Source organism: Helianthus annuus, chromosome 7 (genome assembly GCF_002127325.2).
Source record: "Helianthus annuus cultivar XRQ/B chromosome 7, HanXRQr2.0-SUNRISE, whole genome shotgun sequence".
NCBI lineage: Eukaryota > Viridiplantae > Streptophyta > Magnoliopsida > Asterales > Asteraceae > Helianthus > Helianthus annuus.
The window spans coordinates 124,226,205-124,242,669 of NC_035439.2; the positions used below are offsets into that span (position 1 = coordinate 124,226,205).

The 16,465-nt window shown below is 37.3% G+C and overlaps 1 protein-coding gene across 1 annotated transcript; it reads left to right on the top strand.

The window, feature by feature from the left end:
• Nucleotides 1–5,142: 5,142 nt before the first annotated feature.
• LOC110924867 (probable LRR receptor-like serine/threonine-protein kinase At3g47570) lies at nucleotides 5,143–16,151 on the top strand. Its single transcript, XM_035975014.1, is given in 7 exon segments — nucleotides 5,143–5,380; nucleotides 11,040–13,589; nucleotides 13,670–14,002; nucleotides 15,134–15,208; nucleotides 15,303–15,589; nucleotides 15,592–15,778; nucleotides 15,859–16,151. Coding segments are annotated over 7 exon segments (3,963 nt in total).
• Nucleotides 16,152–16,465: the final 314 nt, after the last annotated feature.

Genomic DNA, 16,465 nt, shown 5'->3' on the forward strand with positions numbered 1-16,465 from the left:
ATCACAGGACTACAGTGCATTGGTGGTCCGTCGACAAAGCTTGGGTTTGATAAGTCTAAGGTGACATGTTTTAAATGCAAGCAGAAGGGTCATTTCAAGCGAGAGTGTCAGAATCAAAGTGCTGATGAATCTGTCAACCCGTTTCACGACGACTATTACCGAAAGGCAGTATACCATCGCAACAAGGAGCAGCCGCCCAAAATGAAGCAGATAGAGGAAGGACCTGCAAAGGAAAAATCCAGGGCATTGGCTGTTATTCAAGATGACTAGGGCTTCAACTGGAATAAATATATCCCAAATGAAGGATCTGTGTTAGTTGCAGCGGTGACATTCAACCGTGAAAGAGAAATTGCTCGTCGGAAGATGAATAAGATTGAAGAAATCTGGATAGAAGCGAGAGATGCTGCACGATGGGATGTTGAGAGACAATGTTTTTTGGATCCTGAAGGAAACATTGTTACAAATCCAAATACTATTGATTTCGAAGCATTCATTAAGACAATTCCGACTATTGAGGTAGAGTGTAAAGAGGTGTTTGAAAAGTTGAGAAAAGAAAAGGAGGAAAAAGAGAGAAAAGAGAATCCTGAAAAATTTGTGAAAGAAATCATCGATGTGAATCAGGAAATAACTGCTGAGAACCTGATGAAGATGGCAGACAAAGCCATGATGACAAAGATCACTGAGGTAGATAACAAAACTGAGTTCGAGTCGTCAAAACAGGCCAGGTCAGTAAGTTAAAATGAAGAAAAAGGTAAGAATAATGAAACTAAGACTGATGAACATTACAGGAAATGCATGGAAACATGCAGGGCCTGTAATGCAAAAGACTTAGCAATGGCATCCAGAACTGATGAGTTTAACGAGAAAATTAATACTTTAAAAGATGACATTATTTTGAAAGATAAAATCATCAAAAGTTCAAAAGATAGAATCATTCTTTTAGAAGAAAAGATAAAAAATGATGAAACAGAAGTTGAAAATTTTTGAAAAACAAATGAAACCCTTACTCTTGAACATAGAAAAATAAAAGAAGCGTATGAAGAGTTAAAAAAGTCGATTATAGAAGCTGACGAACGTGATTTTCAATGTCATCAGACAAATTCACAATTAATATCTACTGTTCATGAGAAAGAAAAATAAGTTACTACTCTTCTTGATGACATGGAAAAATTGAAACTTCAAAATGAAGAATTCAAAATTGAAAATGAACGTATTAACTTGAAATTGAAGAGTTATTATACAGCTAGCTTTGTTCTTGACCACATCATTCCGAAACCAATCGGTAAGAACAAAGATGGTGAGGATGTTTACAGCAAAGGAAGCGGGGTTGGGTATAACCCTGTTCCCCCACCCATTAATGGTGATTTTTCAAAGAAAAACTTAGGGGTGGAAAAGGCGTTGAACATCAAACTGGAAACTAAAGCTGACAAATTACTAGAGAATATTAATGTCACATTTGATGAATCTTCTGATGAGGGAAATGTTGATTCCGAAGTGGTGAAAAATGTGATAATTAATGTTTTGAAAAGTGACAGTAATTCCACAAAGTCCACAATTTCAAATGAAAGTTTTGAAGATGAAGATTGTTATTTGAACAATTATATTCCGAAATCCAAACACAACTTAAAGGATGAACCTACTCCGGTTATGTACCAAGTGTGTGGTTCAGATAAGTTGTATTCAGACGAATAATTCCCAATTCAAAACGTTAATGTGGACAAATTAGAAAAAGTTTTCAAACTTGTGGAAGTTGAGTTGTCTGAGGTTGAGAAATTTTCGAGCTCGAAAAGGTTTCTGAATTTTCAAAAAGATAAATCACAACAAGCCTTGAAACTCACGTTTTCAAAATAAAAATCAGAATAATGGGAATTACGTGCAATGGGGTGGTAAGCAAAATCAGAGAAGAAGTTTTCAGAAATCAAAATATGTAAAGAAAACACAGTTTGTCAAAAGTTCAAGTTCACTTGTTGATTCAGAATCAGAGATTTTCACAAAATCAAATGAAGAGTTTTTTGCTCAACGAGAAACACAAAAATAGACTAAGGGTACGAGTCGGGTTCCTGATAAACGGACCTGTTTCAAATGCAACGAAGTTGGTCACATTGCAAGAAAGTGTACCAACAACAAGCCTACGTCTGTTGTTGTGGAAAACAAATGGAAACCAAATGATGTTAAAGGAAAGGCTCAAATGTTTGTTGAGAAAAAGATTCCAAAGACTGAGAATGATTCTAAAATCAAATCTCAACCAGTAAAACAAGGTTTTAAGAAAACTGGTGAGACTTCAAAACAACATGATAAGAAAGAATCAAAACCAAAACCGAAACAAACTTCTTCGACTCCACAAGTTAAGAAAAATGTTCAAAAGGTTTCTGTTGCTGAAACTAAAAAGAAACAAACTTCTCCAACCACACCGGTAAAGAAGTTTGTTCCTAAAGTTTTAGTTGGTGAAAAGAAGAAACAAACTTCTTCGACCCCACTGGTCAAGAAGTATGTTCCGAAATCTGTCCAACCTTGCAATCCAAAACTTGATTCAATCAAGAAGGTTGAAGTTGAGACAGAAAATGGTTTAGAGAAAAATGATAAAAATTTTCACATATTATGTACAATTCGTATTCAGCTACCCGAGTCGATGGAGGCTTGGGTTGCTGTATTCAACTAATCACATCTGATATGTGCAGGAGCTCTCGAGGTCAATACTGTCAAAGTGGATTATAGACAGCGGAGCTTCTAGGCACATGACAATGATGCTAGCCCTGCTATACGATGTAAGAGCAATCAAGGGAGGTTATGTTGGATTTGCGGGTAATCAAGGAGGGAGAATTATAGGGGAAGGTACTTTAACGAACGAAAAAGTGTCATTTGAGAAGGTCAACTTCATTCCCGAACTGGAGAACAATCTGCTAAGTATCTCGCAGATTTGTGACAGAAAGTTTACTACACATTTTAATGACAGAGAATGTCTGATTCTCAAGCCAGGATTTGTTATCCCCGAAGAGTGGATTTTGATGCGGGCACCGAGAGAAAACGACCTTTATGTCCTCGACATGAGTGTCGCAAACACTACGACCTACCAACCGCAGTGTTTCGTGTCCAAAGCAACTGAAAAGGAGTCGATATTGTGGCACCGCAAGATGGCTCACATACATTTGAGAAAAATGAACTATTTAGTCCACAATGATCTGGTGGAAGATGTTAACTTGAAGAATTTCCATTTGGTTGATGAGTGTATAAGTTGTAAAAAGGGAAAACAAACAAAAAAATCGCACCTGAGGAAACTTCTGAATTCTATCATGAAGCCACTAGAGAGGTTACACATGGATCTCTTCGGACCAGTCAATGTGAAGAGCATTTCAAGAGATCTTTATTGCCTCGTTGTGACAGATACCTATTCGAGATTCTCATGGGTACTATTTCTGCAGTCCAAAGACGAAGTATTTGAGAGTTTGTTGATGTTGTTCAGAAAGATCGAAAATCTGTACCAGCTGCCGATTAGAAGAATACGCAGTAACAATGGCATAAAATTCAAGAACAACCGAATGAACGAATTCTGCGATGAGAAAGGTATTTTGCATGAGTTCAATGCTCCATATACGCCGCAAAAAAAACGGGGTAGTAGAGAGAAAGAACAGGACGCTGATTGAGGTTGCACGTACAATGTTAGCTGACTCAAAACTCCCTGTGAGTTTTTGGAGCGAAGTCCTATCCTAAGCATGCTATACTTTGAACATAGTGTTGACTGTGAAACCACACAATAAACATGCTTCAAGTTACTCAATCATCGAAAACCGAACCTGAAGTATCTTGAGCCTTTTGGTTCTCCATGCACGGTAATAGATCCTGATGGTAAATTCAGTGCAAGATCGTTAGAAGGTTTCTTTGTTGGATATGCAAGTCCACTTCGACGAGTGTATCTACCGAGCCTCAATCGAGTGATTCAAGCTCAACATGTGCATTGCCAAGGGTACACAATACCTACTCAGAAACCTGGTGATTCGTGGTTGTTTGATTATGAGGGGTTGTGGGAATCATTTAAGCTTCCAGAGGAACCATCATTCGAAGAACCGATAATGCTATATCAGCAACATCAGTCTTCCTCGCATGAAGAAGTACCAAGACCAGCTGAGGTCACTGAAGATCAAGTTGGTACTAATGATGCAGAAGCTGGCCCAGTCACACTCAAGCAGAAGAACAAACTCAGACAGCAGGACCAGCAGAACCCGTTGAGAATGCTCCAGCCACGGTGTTTGATGAATCTAAAGGTTCAGGCTCTGACAGTCCAACATTCAACAGAGGCGACTCTGAATCTGAGGGGGAGCAGATCCAGAATGAAGATCAGATAGGCGAAGTCAACCAGAATGTGGAACAGAACGTCTCAAATTTGGAGGATGAGGTGATAGTTCCTGGTGAGGTGATGCCTAGGACACTTTCATATCACCCCGAGGAGTTTATAATCGGAGAATTGCAAACCGGAGTCCGAACAAGATGACAAATTGATCAGGGCTTTTCATGTTTTTATACTAAAGTTTCTTCATTGCAAAATGATTTTTCACTTAAGTGCTTTATTTCGCAGGTGGAACCCAAGACGTATAAAGAAGCACCGACTGAGGAGTCATGGGTCAATGCGATGTAGGAAGAACTGAGTTAATTTGAAAAGCTGGTTGATCTACCTGATGGTTATTGAAAGATAAACACTAAATGGGTATTCAAATGCAAACGCGATGATAGAGGAGTAGTTGTGAGAAACAAAGCTTGCCTGGTTGTTCAAGGTTTTAGCCAGCAGGAGGGTATTGACTTCACCGAGGTTTATGCTCCTGTTGCTAGGCTAGAGGCGATTAGAATATTCCTTGCTTTGCATCTTAGAAGCATTTTAAAGTCTATCACTTGGATGTAAAATCAACATTTCTATACGGAAAAGTCAAAAAAGAGGTGTACGTTGGTCAGCCACCGGGCTTTACCGATCCTATCCACAAGGATAAGGTCTACCTCCTCGATAAAGCCTTATACGGGTTGCACCAGGCCCCGAGAGCCTGGTACGAGACTTTGTCTTAGCACCTGTTGTCGAATGGCTTTACTCGTGGTAAGGTAGATACAACTCTTTTTACTCAAGAAGCTGATGGTCATCTGCTGATTGTTCAAATCTACATGGATGATATTATATTTGGTTCTACAAACGACGCACTCTACAAAGACTTTGAACGGGTCATGAAGCTGAAATTTGAGATGAGCTCAATGGGAGAAATGAAGTTCTTCTTAGGCGTGCAAGTTGATCAATTGTCGGGAGGGATCTTCATTCACCAAACCAAGTATGTTCACGACGTGTTGGAGAAATTCAGCATGACGGGAACCTCTACAATGTTTACACCATTAGCGCTTAATCATGGCATTCATCCGGTCCCACGGGGGATAAAGTGGACGAGACTTTGTACTGATCGATGATAGGCCCGCTCATGTACCTGACGGCGTCCAGACCAGATATAATGTATCTGACATGCCTCGCGGCGCGCTATCAATCGAATTTGAGAGCTTCTCATCTGGTCATCCTCTTGCGAATCTTACGATATCTGAAAGGAACTCCGAGTTTAGGCTTGTGGTATCCTAAAGAGGACGATTTCAACCTGGAGGGCTATTCTGATTCAGATTATGGTTGCTGCAAGATGAATGCTAAGTCTACAACCGCCGGCTGCCAGTTCTTTGAAACTCGACTGTTAACTTGGCAGTGTAAGAAACAGACCACAGTCGCTCTCTCTACATGCGAAGCTGAGTACGTCTCAGCTAGCAGCTGTTGTTCACAGAACTTGTGGATTCAACAACAGATGAGAGACTATGGTCTGCAGTTTCTTAACTCGCCTATTTTTGTGGACAATGAGGCTATAATTAATATCACTAAAAACCATGTTCATCACGCTAAGACAAAACACATAGAAATTCGACATCACTTCATTCGTGATTGTTATGAAAAGAAGTTGATTAGAATTGAAAAAATCCACACCGACGAACAGAAAGTTGACTTTTACACAAAATAGTTTGATACCTCTAGATTTAAATATCTTTTGAAACTTAACGGTATGAGGCTTTTGTCGTCAGGGGGAGAAATTGTCGATGGCGATGGTGATTCCAAGGCAGAGGACGTTGAGAAGCGATCTGCATTGGTTTGTCAAACTTTCTTTAAATGTTTTGGATTTTAGGGGGAGAAATTGTAGTAAAAAATACAAAAACATTTAAAAATGCAAAAAATGTAAAAACCATAGAAAAAGGCAAAAAAAGTTAGTGTAAAAAAAGGAAATGATAGTACATCAGCTAAACAACCATAGTACGCTAAAGAATTGGATAGCTAAAAAGTGATAAACGGTCTCACTAATGATATGCCAGTAGGTTTTTACACATTTAGTAGATTGATTTCGAGATATAAGCATAAAATCAATAACTTTCTTATCTCGTGGGGAACATCTCTCGGATATATGGACTTGGTACTCCAAAATCTCGTTTGAGAGGTTGCCTGATTCTGAGATACTAGGTCTTTATACTTTTTGATATCTGGGGTATTATACCTGGTCTTCTGATTTTGCGTCTGCAATGGCTAGACCTCCTATAATAATTTGCGTGCTTAATGCTTTCCCTCTACATAAAAATTGAGAAAATATCGAAAGATATAAATCAAGTGCAGTTGTAATGAAGATCCCTAAGTGGGACACACCTTTAAGTCGAGCCTTCATCTCTTTGACTGAACGGAAGTTCTAACCTGAGATCTCAAGGCCTCGCACTACCCAGAGTACAGATATCAATATAGTATATTCACCTGTAAGACTGAATCTAGGGAATTTTGATACGGGAGTATATTCTGAGGTGGGACACGCGAATAAGTTAAGTGCTTAAAACATTAATCTCATATCTCAAATCAGTTGAAGTTTGTGTGAAAATTTAAGTGGATCAGTATACTGACAATCTAAGTGAATCATTTAGAACTTTAAGTCTATAAAAGGTCAACGGTGCTAGTGATTTGTCATAACCTGATATGATCCTCTGACACGAACTCAAACAAAAATATGTTTGTAAATATTTCTTTACTGCATTTCTTTAAAGAAAAATCACAAAAAGATTTTTGAGAGTGTTTTAGCATAAACTTTGAAAAATACAAAAAGATTTTGTTTCTATTTTATTTTCGACAACCGATGTTGGAAAGCTGAGTTTCAAAATCTAAAGTATGCTGAACATGTTTCTAAAAAATACACAAGTTCATTAATTTGAAACTTGAGGTTTTTATTGAAAAATCCAAAAATAGTTTGTGAAAATCTCCAAGGTCATTAATTTGGACTTGGATGATCAATTGAGAGGGTTGAGGAAGTTGGATACTTTCACTGTGAAATATATATAGTAATTTGATAGGGGGAGAGAGCTAGTTTACAATCCTGGAGTTTCTAAAACTGTCAAATGGTTTTCTTAGAGCCAGGGTTCGATACTCGAAGATAATAGTTTTTAAAGGGGCAGGAAACGATCTTGAACCAAAAATAGTTTTACAATGTCAGTCTTTCATAGAGCTAGGTTTATGATAATCTAAAATCTTTAAATGTCATACATCTATGCTTAGAGCCAGGTTATCGATTATGGATGACCTAAAAAGGCTTTCACTGTTAAATATTTGTGATTTTCAGATGTTGAACCAGATTACGATCCTGATAGCTGAGGCTAAGGGGGATTCTGAAGAAAATCTCAAAGCAAGGGGGAGCTTTCAATCGAAGAGCCAGGTGACTATCCTAGAGGAGAAACTGAAGAGAGAGAGAGATAGATAGAGAGAGAGAGAGAGAGAGAGAGAGAGAGAGAGAGAGAGCGAGAGTCTACCGATAGGGGGAGCTGAGGATTCAGAACGCATAATCAAGAGAAGCCTGTTAGAGCATTGGGGAGTCTGTGGTGCTGAAGATGTCAAAGCTTCTAGAAGACTCAGAGAGAGAGAAAGAGAGAAAGAGAGAGAGAGAGAGAGAGAGAGAGAGAGAGAGAGAGAGAGAAGATAGAAAGCTACGAGATTGACTGCAACAATATTATGGGGAGTCTGTGAGTGCGGTATGTCTATCGCTTCCGTCAATCACGTATCGTAGCCGGGAAATGTTCAAGACTAGCTTTTGAAGTGGTTTTATGTTAAACATAATGTTCATGTTTAGTTCAAAATCCATCCTCTCGAAAGTCCATCCTCACGAAAGTCTATCCTCACGAAAGGGGAGCATGTAAGTTGGAGAGGATGGACATCCTCTATAAATAGGCCATTAGTCTTGACATTTTAGAACTTTTGCTCACTTGAGAGAGAACTTGTGAGAGATTGATTCAAGGTGCTTGTAATTGTCAAGATTATCAATAGAATCAACGTTTAATTACGTTCTTGTGTCTGATCCACTTACGTACACGGATTCCACACGTGATACGTGATTTTCGCAGTCATCGGGATTACGGAATCGATCCGGAATCCTTGTACCTCCACACTCTAAATCAAACTTAAAAGTAAAGAAAGAGGCTTACTACATGCACTAGGCTAGGGAATGCTAGTCTTGATGAATATTAGAAGAAAAAGTTCCAAAAGCTTGCGAGAACAAGTTCCTTGCCACTTCCTATGCCATGTATCACCTTATGATAGCCTTGAGAGCCCTTGAATCGGTTACTTGAAACTTGAAAAATGAGGGGATGAGAGTGGCGGTGTGGAGCCATGGTTAAGAGAGGAGAGGAAGGAGGGTTTTGCAGTTTTTTTTTCTTCTAAATGTAGGAAATGATATGCAACACCCTTAAGATAACTAATACCTCTAATTATATACCCCCAATATTAATCAATGTTACTTCTTGATTATATATTGGTGCTCGTTTGACGAAAAATTAAAAGTTTTGTTGTTAAAAACGGACAAAAATAATACTGATGCGTTTGGCCGGATAATTAAATACATACTTATTCGAAATAAGTCTTTATTGGTTACTTACCTTGCACATGTAATAATGCCATCGGTTTAGTTTAACGTTCCAGGCATATTGTAAGAGTTTTGACATTAACTAGTTAACCGGATAATTCACCAACGTTCGTTAACTGGTTTCATCGTAACGCGACACGGTCAACGGCGAATACGATCATGTCAAATGCAAATATTCATGCATTTCCCGAACATTGATAGACTTCGTTGACTCAATTAATACATAATTAAGTCTAAATACACGTAATTAAATAAACAAACAGTGATTAGGTCGTACGGATTAACTCGTAATTTTGCCGATTGTCACAAGTATATGGTCTTACTTTCAATATTTGCCGGTCAATTTGTAATTTTGAAAATTTGATAAACCTATTAAATTTTTCTGATAACATCCTATAAAAACACACCTATTATATTGCTTTTATCATTCTTTTTATCAAAGTTATTTGATAATCATTCTCCTTAACCTTTTTTTTTGCATCAGCTATGCGTCATGTGATCCTAAAATTTGTAAATTAATTATATAATAATATATTTATCTTTATAATGAGAAGTAGCCATGAAGAAGCCTCCAATGGATTAGAGTTGAATGAGTCATTAGGTTACAAATTTTGACAAAGATGTTCCACTAGATGCATGATTCCACAATATAATCATGAGAAAAAATTAATGGTTAAATAGTGTTTCCATTATGCAAAACATTTACGAACTCATCAAGTTAAATAAGAGTTGTTGGTTAAGTTTTCCAGATTATGGTTGATAACAATATCTGCACATACAAATCAAGAGAAGGATCAAGGTAGCATCAATGAATTCAATTATTTTAATGAGCAGATTAAGAAATGTCATTAAGAAATGTCAGGTAACATAAACGAGCCAAGAATACCGAGAAGACAGAGTTTCGTAAATACTTATTTTTCATTTACTGAAAAAATAGAAAGAACTAGAATAAGTAAAGGGCTGAGAAGTTATCTATCTAATCAAATACGTAGAAAAAAAAGACATTTTTCTTATACAAATCGTTATATGTTGTGAATTGGTAACATGTCTCATAGTAATTTAAGGGGCTGTTTGTTTACCTCTTAATGGTTCAGACCTTAGCATTTAACCATTCAGATGTTGCCAAACAGCCCCTAAGTGTTAAAAGATTATATGATAGTTAATATGTTTATGTAATGAAAAAGCTAAAATCTAAACTAATTTATTATTGCCTTTTCCTCTGGTAATTCTCAGTTGATTTCAAAATATTTATCCATGAGGAAAGCGAAAGGAGAGAAAAAGGATGACGACCTTCGAAAAGTGAAAGCGGTGTGACCAAGTATGACGGATTTCGATTGCTGCCGCGGTGGCGTTGTAAGACTTTTCGATCCCTCCGTTACCAAGCTAGCTTTTGATCGTTGCCACGCTTAATATTGGGCCCTTAAAATTTTGAGGTATTTTTTAACCGACAAAAATAAATGAGATAGGGCCTTGTTAGGCGTGTCTTTTTTTTAATGTCAAAGAATCTTACGTGTAAACCCATCATGCTCGGGGCTATGTCTAAGGTCGACTTCTCGACCGCCATGAGACCGTACCCTTTAATGCGCGGGAACCAGATAGAATTTGTAAACCATCGTCCCTCGTCAGTTTTGAACCCGGGATTAAAGTTCGGATTCGTCTATTCACCCAGATGTCCATCGAAAATGGTCTGAACGGGAATCGAACCTCCGTCTCCACTAGAAAGGCAGGTCTCTTACCATTTTATCAATCATGAGCTTGTTAGGCGTGTTAGTCAAGATGTTTATTCAATAATTCATCTCGAGTATACGAGATGCGGTACATGAGGGCAAAGACTTGTTGACTTAGAAAATATGTCTCCAATAGATAATTGGATGGTGGGTGGCATTGACTTCACTATTTGCATGCCGTTTCATTTACGACGATAACATTCAAATTCAAAAAACAGGATAAAAGGCCAACAATTGTTCTTGTGATCTTCACTATAATCATTCCCAAAAATGAACCCAAAACAATCAATTGTTTGCTTATCATCTTCACCTCTTCTTCATTTCCTATGTTTCTTTCTTGTTATATTTCTAACTTTCACGACCATCCCAGCTTCCTCCTATAGAGGCGGAAATGAGACCGATCGTGATGCCTTGCTCATGATCAAGTTGATGATCACTCAAGATCCATTTGGAGCTATAACCTCATGGAACGGTTCCCTTCATTTTTGTGAGTGGACTGGTGTTACATGTGGGAAGCGGCATAGAAGAGTGACTAGTGTAGTACTGGATTCACTAGGACTGGATGGCTCTTTGTCTCCCCATGTAGGAAACCTCAGCTTCCTCCATGAGCTTTCTCTTGGGAACAACAGCTTTCAAGGAGCCATACCTCATGAACTAGGCCGTCTTTCTAGGTTGCGTATCCTTTATTTGTACCAAAACAAATTCAAAGGAGTTATTCCAACCAACATATCTCGTTGTTCTAACCTACAAGTGCTTAGTCTTTCCTATAACGAGCTAGTTGGAACCATACCCAAGGAGATCAGTTTCCTCTCCAAACTCAAATTTCTTGTACTTCATTACAATAAGTTAACAGGTGGAATCCCTCCTTTTTTAGGGAATATCACATCAATAGAAGTGTTTGCTGTCAAGGAAAATCCCTTGCATGGGAGCATTCCAGACACCTTAGGCCATTGGAAAAGTTTAAAAGAAATTTATGGTAGCCATTGTAATTTTTCTGGAACCATCCCTCATTCCTTTTACAATCTTTCACACCTAAATACTATGAACTTTGGTGATAATCAACTAAGTGGTACTCTTCCTAAGGTCATAATGCTCCCTTCTCTTGTCATCCTTCAGTTATGGATTAACCAGTTTACGGGACCCATTCCACCATCCATTTCTAATTGTTCAAAGTTAAAAGATTTTGAATTTGCAAGAAACAAGTTTAGTGGGAAGTTGACAGTCGATTTTTCAAAACTAAGAGATATCAGTTTTATATCAATAGGTTTTAACAACTTTGGAAGCAAAGAAGCTGATGAAATGAAGTTTATCGATTCTTTGGAAAACCGTACATTAGGTATGTTGGATATTTCTTATTGCAAGTTTCAAGGAGTGCTCCCTAGCTCAATTGGTAATCTTTCTAGTCAACTCCCATATCTATATATAGAGGGGAATCATTTAGAAGGAAACATCCCTAGATCAATTAGTAATCTGGTTGGTTTGAAAAGGTTATCATTAAGATTTAACCAATTCACGGGAAACATTCCCTCAACCATTGGTAATCTTCAAAACCTAGAATCTATTTATTTAAATAATAACCAACTTTCAGGACATATTCCTGATGCCATGGGGAATTTAACATCGTTGATCTTATTAGATTTTTCTTCTAACATGTTGGAAGGGGTCATTCCATCAAGCCTTGGAAATTGTCATAATCTATTAGAATTGTACCTTAATGATAATAAACTTAATGGGGAAATACCCACACAACTTCTTCAACTTTCAACTCTATCCATACAATTGGATCTTTCTCAAAATAATCTGTTTGGTTCACTTCCAATTGACGTTGGAGACCTGAAGATGTTAAGCGCTCTAGATTTGTCTGATAATAATTTATCAGGCAACATTCCTAGTAGCCTTAGTGGTTGTACTAGCCTTTCAAGGTTGTCCCTCAAAGGCAATAAATTTCAAGGTATGATACCCACATCATTAGTTTCCTTGAAAGGATTGGTGGAACTTGATATTTCTCATAATAATTTATCGGGCCAAATTCCTCAATTCTTAGAAAAATTGCTTGTGTTAGAATACTTGAACATGTCATATAATGATTTTGAGGGTGAAGTACCAATGGTAGGAGTGTTCTCCAATACAAGTGCGTTCTCTATTTTGGGGAATAGTAGGCTTTGTGGTGGCCTTGTCGAACTTCGGTTACCCAAATGCAAGGAGATAAAGGAACATAAAAAACGGTTCCCTCTATATGTAATTGTCATCTTGATTGCATCCACACTTATCACCATCATTTGTTTAGCATATGTTTGGTGTAAGAAAAAAAGAAATAGTCGGTTGTCTAAATCATCAACAAGCGAAGGATTGTTAAAAGTTTCATACAATCAACTGCTCAAGGCTACCGATGGGTTCTCAGAAGCCAATTTAATTGGAACTGGTGGGTTCAGTTCCGTTTACAAAGGAATCCTTGATGAAGATGATAAATTTGTCGCAGTCAAAGTTCTACATCTTCAAAATCGAGGAGCTCAAAGAAGCTTCATGAGGGAGTGTGAAGCATGGAGGAACATTAGACACCGGAATTTGTTGAAGATAATAACTTCATGTTCAAGCGTTGACTTTCAAGGAAATGATTTTAAAGCTTTGGTGTATGAGTTCATGCCCAATGGGAGTTTGCATGATTGGTTGCATCCAACATCGAGATTGAGCCTTCTTCAAATAATACATATTCTTATAGATGTAGCATCTGCACTCGATTATATTCACAATCATTGCATCCCAAGCATTGTTCATGGTGACTTGAAGCCTAGCAACATTCTACTTGATGATGAAATGGTGGCTCATGTTGGAGACTTTGGTTTAGCTCGAATTCTTGGAACTACGTCATATAACAACAGCTCAACTGAGGTTAGAGGAACAATTGGTTATGCTGCTCCCGGTAATACGTTGTATTCATTATTTTTCATATTTAATTATAACGTTAAGTTTATTTCTAAAGTATATTCTTATGAATTATAGAGTATGGTCTTGGGAATGAGATGACAAGTAGTGGGGATGTTTACAGTTTCGGAGTATTATTATTGGAGATGATGACAGGGAAAAAGCCGACCGATAACATCTTTAGTGATGGCCTTAGTCTCCATAAATTTGCTTTCATGGCCTTGCATGAACATGTAACAAATGTTATTGATGTTAACATTCTAAATATTTCCCAAGAGGGTGGAGTTTTTAAGCAAAACATGGAAGCAAATGTAGATAAAATTGAGGAATGTTTGGCTTCAACGATAAAGATTGGAGTATCATGCACTGTAGATTCACCACCCCAACGGATGGATATGAAAAAGGTTGTATGTGAGTTGCAACATATTCTAGATGCACTTCAACAAATTTGAAATATTTGAGGTAGAAAGTTCTCTGTTTTTTACTAGCCACATTTGAAACTTTCGCATTTGTTAATTGAACTTAGAAGTATTGTGCATGTTTCAGGCAGGCCTGACACCAACCTTGCATAGGGGAGTTAAATATTACTACACATAGGTGAAGGTGTACGTCATCATTATATCTTTGTTATCATTCCGAACAACTTTCTTATTTTGCTTAGTTTCGTGTTGAAATATGGATATGTTGTAATTGTTACATGAATATAATATTGCCTTGTTGTAATATTCTTAGGTGCTACTAAGTCGAGCATAAATCAAGAAGTAGCATATAAACCTTTAAAGTTTTCTTTGTGTTGAACCATTGAGCCTAACACTGGATAGAATCAAATATGAGTAGTATAATCAATCTGTCGTAACATATATATAATCCTAGTACACTAATAAATTTGACAAAATTTACTTTTGGTTAGACAATAGTTATTAGGTACATAATTAACCAGATTCTAGAAGCATATCGCACATAAACTCAAATATGGATACATATGTACCAATCTCTAGGGTACGTGGACTCTTAACAACCAGATCATACATAACTCATTCAGAAGTCTTTATATGCCCTTAAACAAGCTCCTCGTGCTTGGTGTTAACGGTTGATACTTATATAGGTACTATTGACTTTTAGAAGAATTGTTGTGACTCTTCGTTATCTATCAACATTGTCTGGATACAACTTTCATGTTACTTTATGGGGATGATATTATTATTGCTGACTCCTCTGTTGAATTTTATGTGGATGATATTATTATTACTGACTCCTCTACTGAGCTGCTACGTCGCATTATCACTTCTCTGAGCATAGAGTTTTCCATGAGCAATTTGAGCCATCTACATATTTTTTTTTGGGGATTGTTGCTACTCACAACAACAAAGAAATGTTTCTCTCTAAAAAGCAGTATGCTCAAAACATTTAAGTTCTCGCAAAAGCGTCATTGTAAGCTGAATTCAACTCCTATTGACACTAATTTTAAAGTCGCCCCCCCACATTGTATCTTAGTCTTGTTGGTGCATTATAATACTTAACACTTAACATTCACATGACTAGACAACTTGTATACAGTTCAACAAATTTGTCTATATTTGTATGATCCCGGAGAACCACTTTTCGATGCTTTCAAGCGTATTCTCTTTTACACTAGTGGCACACTAAATCCTGGTCTTCAACTATACGTGTTATTTCATTTTTGGGTATATTGTGTTCATATGTTACAAAGGAATCCTTGATGAAGATGATAAACTTGTCGCAGTTAAAGTTCTGCATCTTCAAAATCGAGGAGCTCAAAGAAGCTTTATGAGGGAGTGTGAAGCATGGAGGAACATTAGACACCGGAATTTGTTGAAGATAATAACTTCATGTTCAAGTGTTGACTTTCAAGGAAATGATTTTAAAGCTTTGGTGTATGAGTTCATTCCCAATGGGAGTTTGCATGATTGGTTGCATCCAACATCGAGATTAAGCCTTCTTCAAATAATACACATTCTTATAGATGTAGCATCTGCACTCTCGATTATATTCATAATCATTGCATCCCAAGCATAGTTCATGGTGACTTGAAGCCTAGCAACATTCTACTTGATGTTGAAATAGTGGCTCATGTTGGAGACTTTGGTTTAGCTCGAATTCTTAGAACTACGTCACATAACAACAGCTCAACTGAGGTTAGAGGACCAATTGGTTATGCTGCTCCAGGTAATACGTTGTATTCATTATCTTTCATATTTAATTATTACGTTAAGTTTATTTCTAAAGTATATTCTTATGAATTATAGAGTATGGTCTTGGGAATGAGATGACAAGTAGTGGGGAAGTTTACAGTTTTGGAGTATTATTATTGGAGATGATGACAGGGGAAAAGCCGACGGATAACATATTTAGTGAAGGCCTTGGTCTCCATAAATTTGCTTTCATGGCCTTGCATGAACATGTAACAAATGTTATTGATGTTAACATTCTAAATATTTCCCAAGAGGGTGGAGTTTTTAAGCAAAACATGGAAGCAAATGTAGAGAAAATGAGGAATGTTTGGCTTCAACAATCAAGAGTGGAGTATCATGCACTGTAGATCCACCACCCCAACGGATGGATATGGATATGAAAAAGGTTGTACGTGAGTTGCAACATATTCTAGACGCACTTCAACAAATTTGAAATATTTGAGGTAGAAAGTTCTCTGTTTTTACTAGCCACATTTGAAACTTTCACATTTGTTAGTTGAACATAGAAGTAATGTGCATGTTTCAGGCCTAACACCAACCTTGCATGGGGGAGTTAAATGTTACTACACATAGGTGAAGGTGTACGTCATCATTATATCTTTGTTACCATTCCGAACAACTTTCTTATTTTGCTTAGTTTCGTGTTGAAATATGGATATGT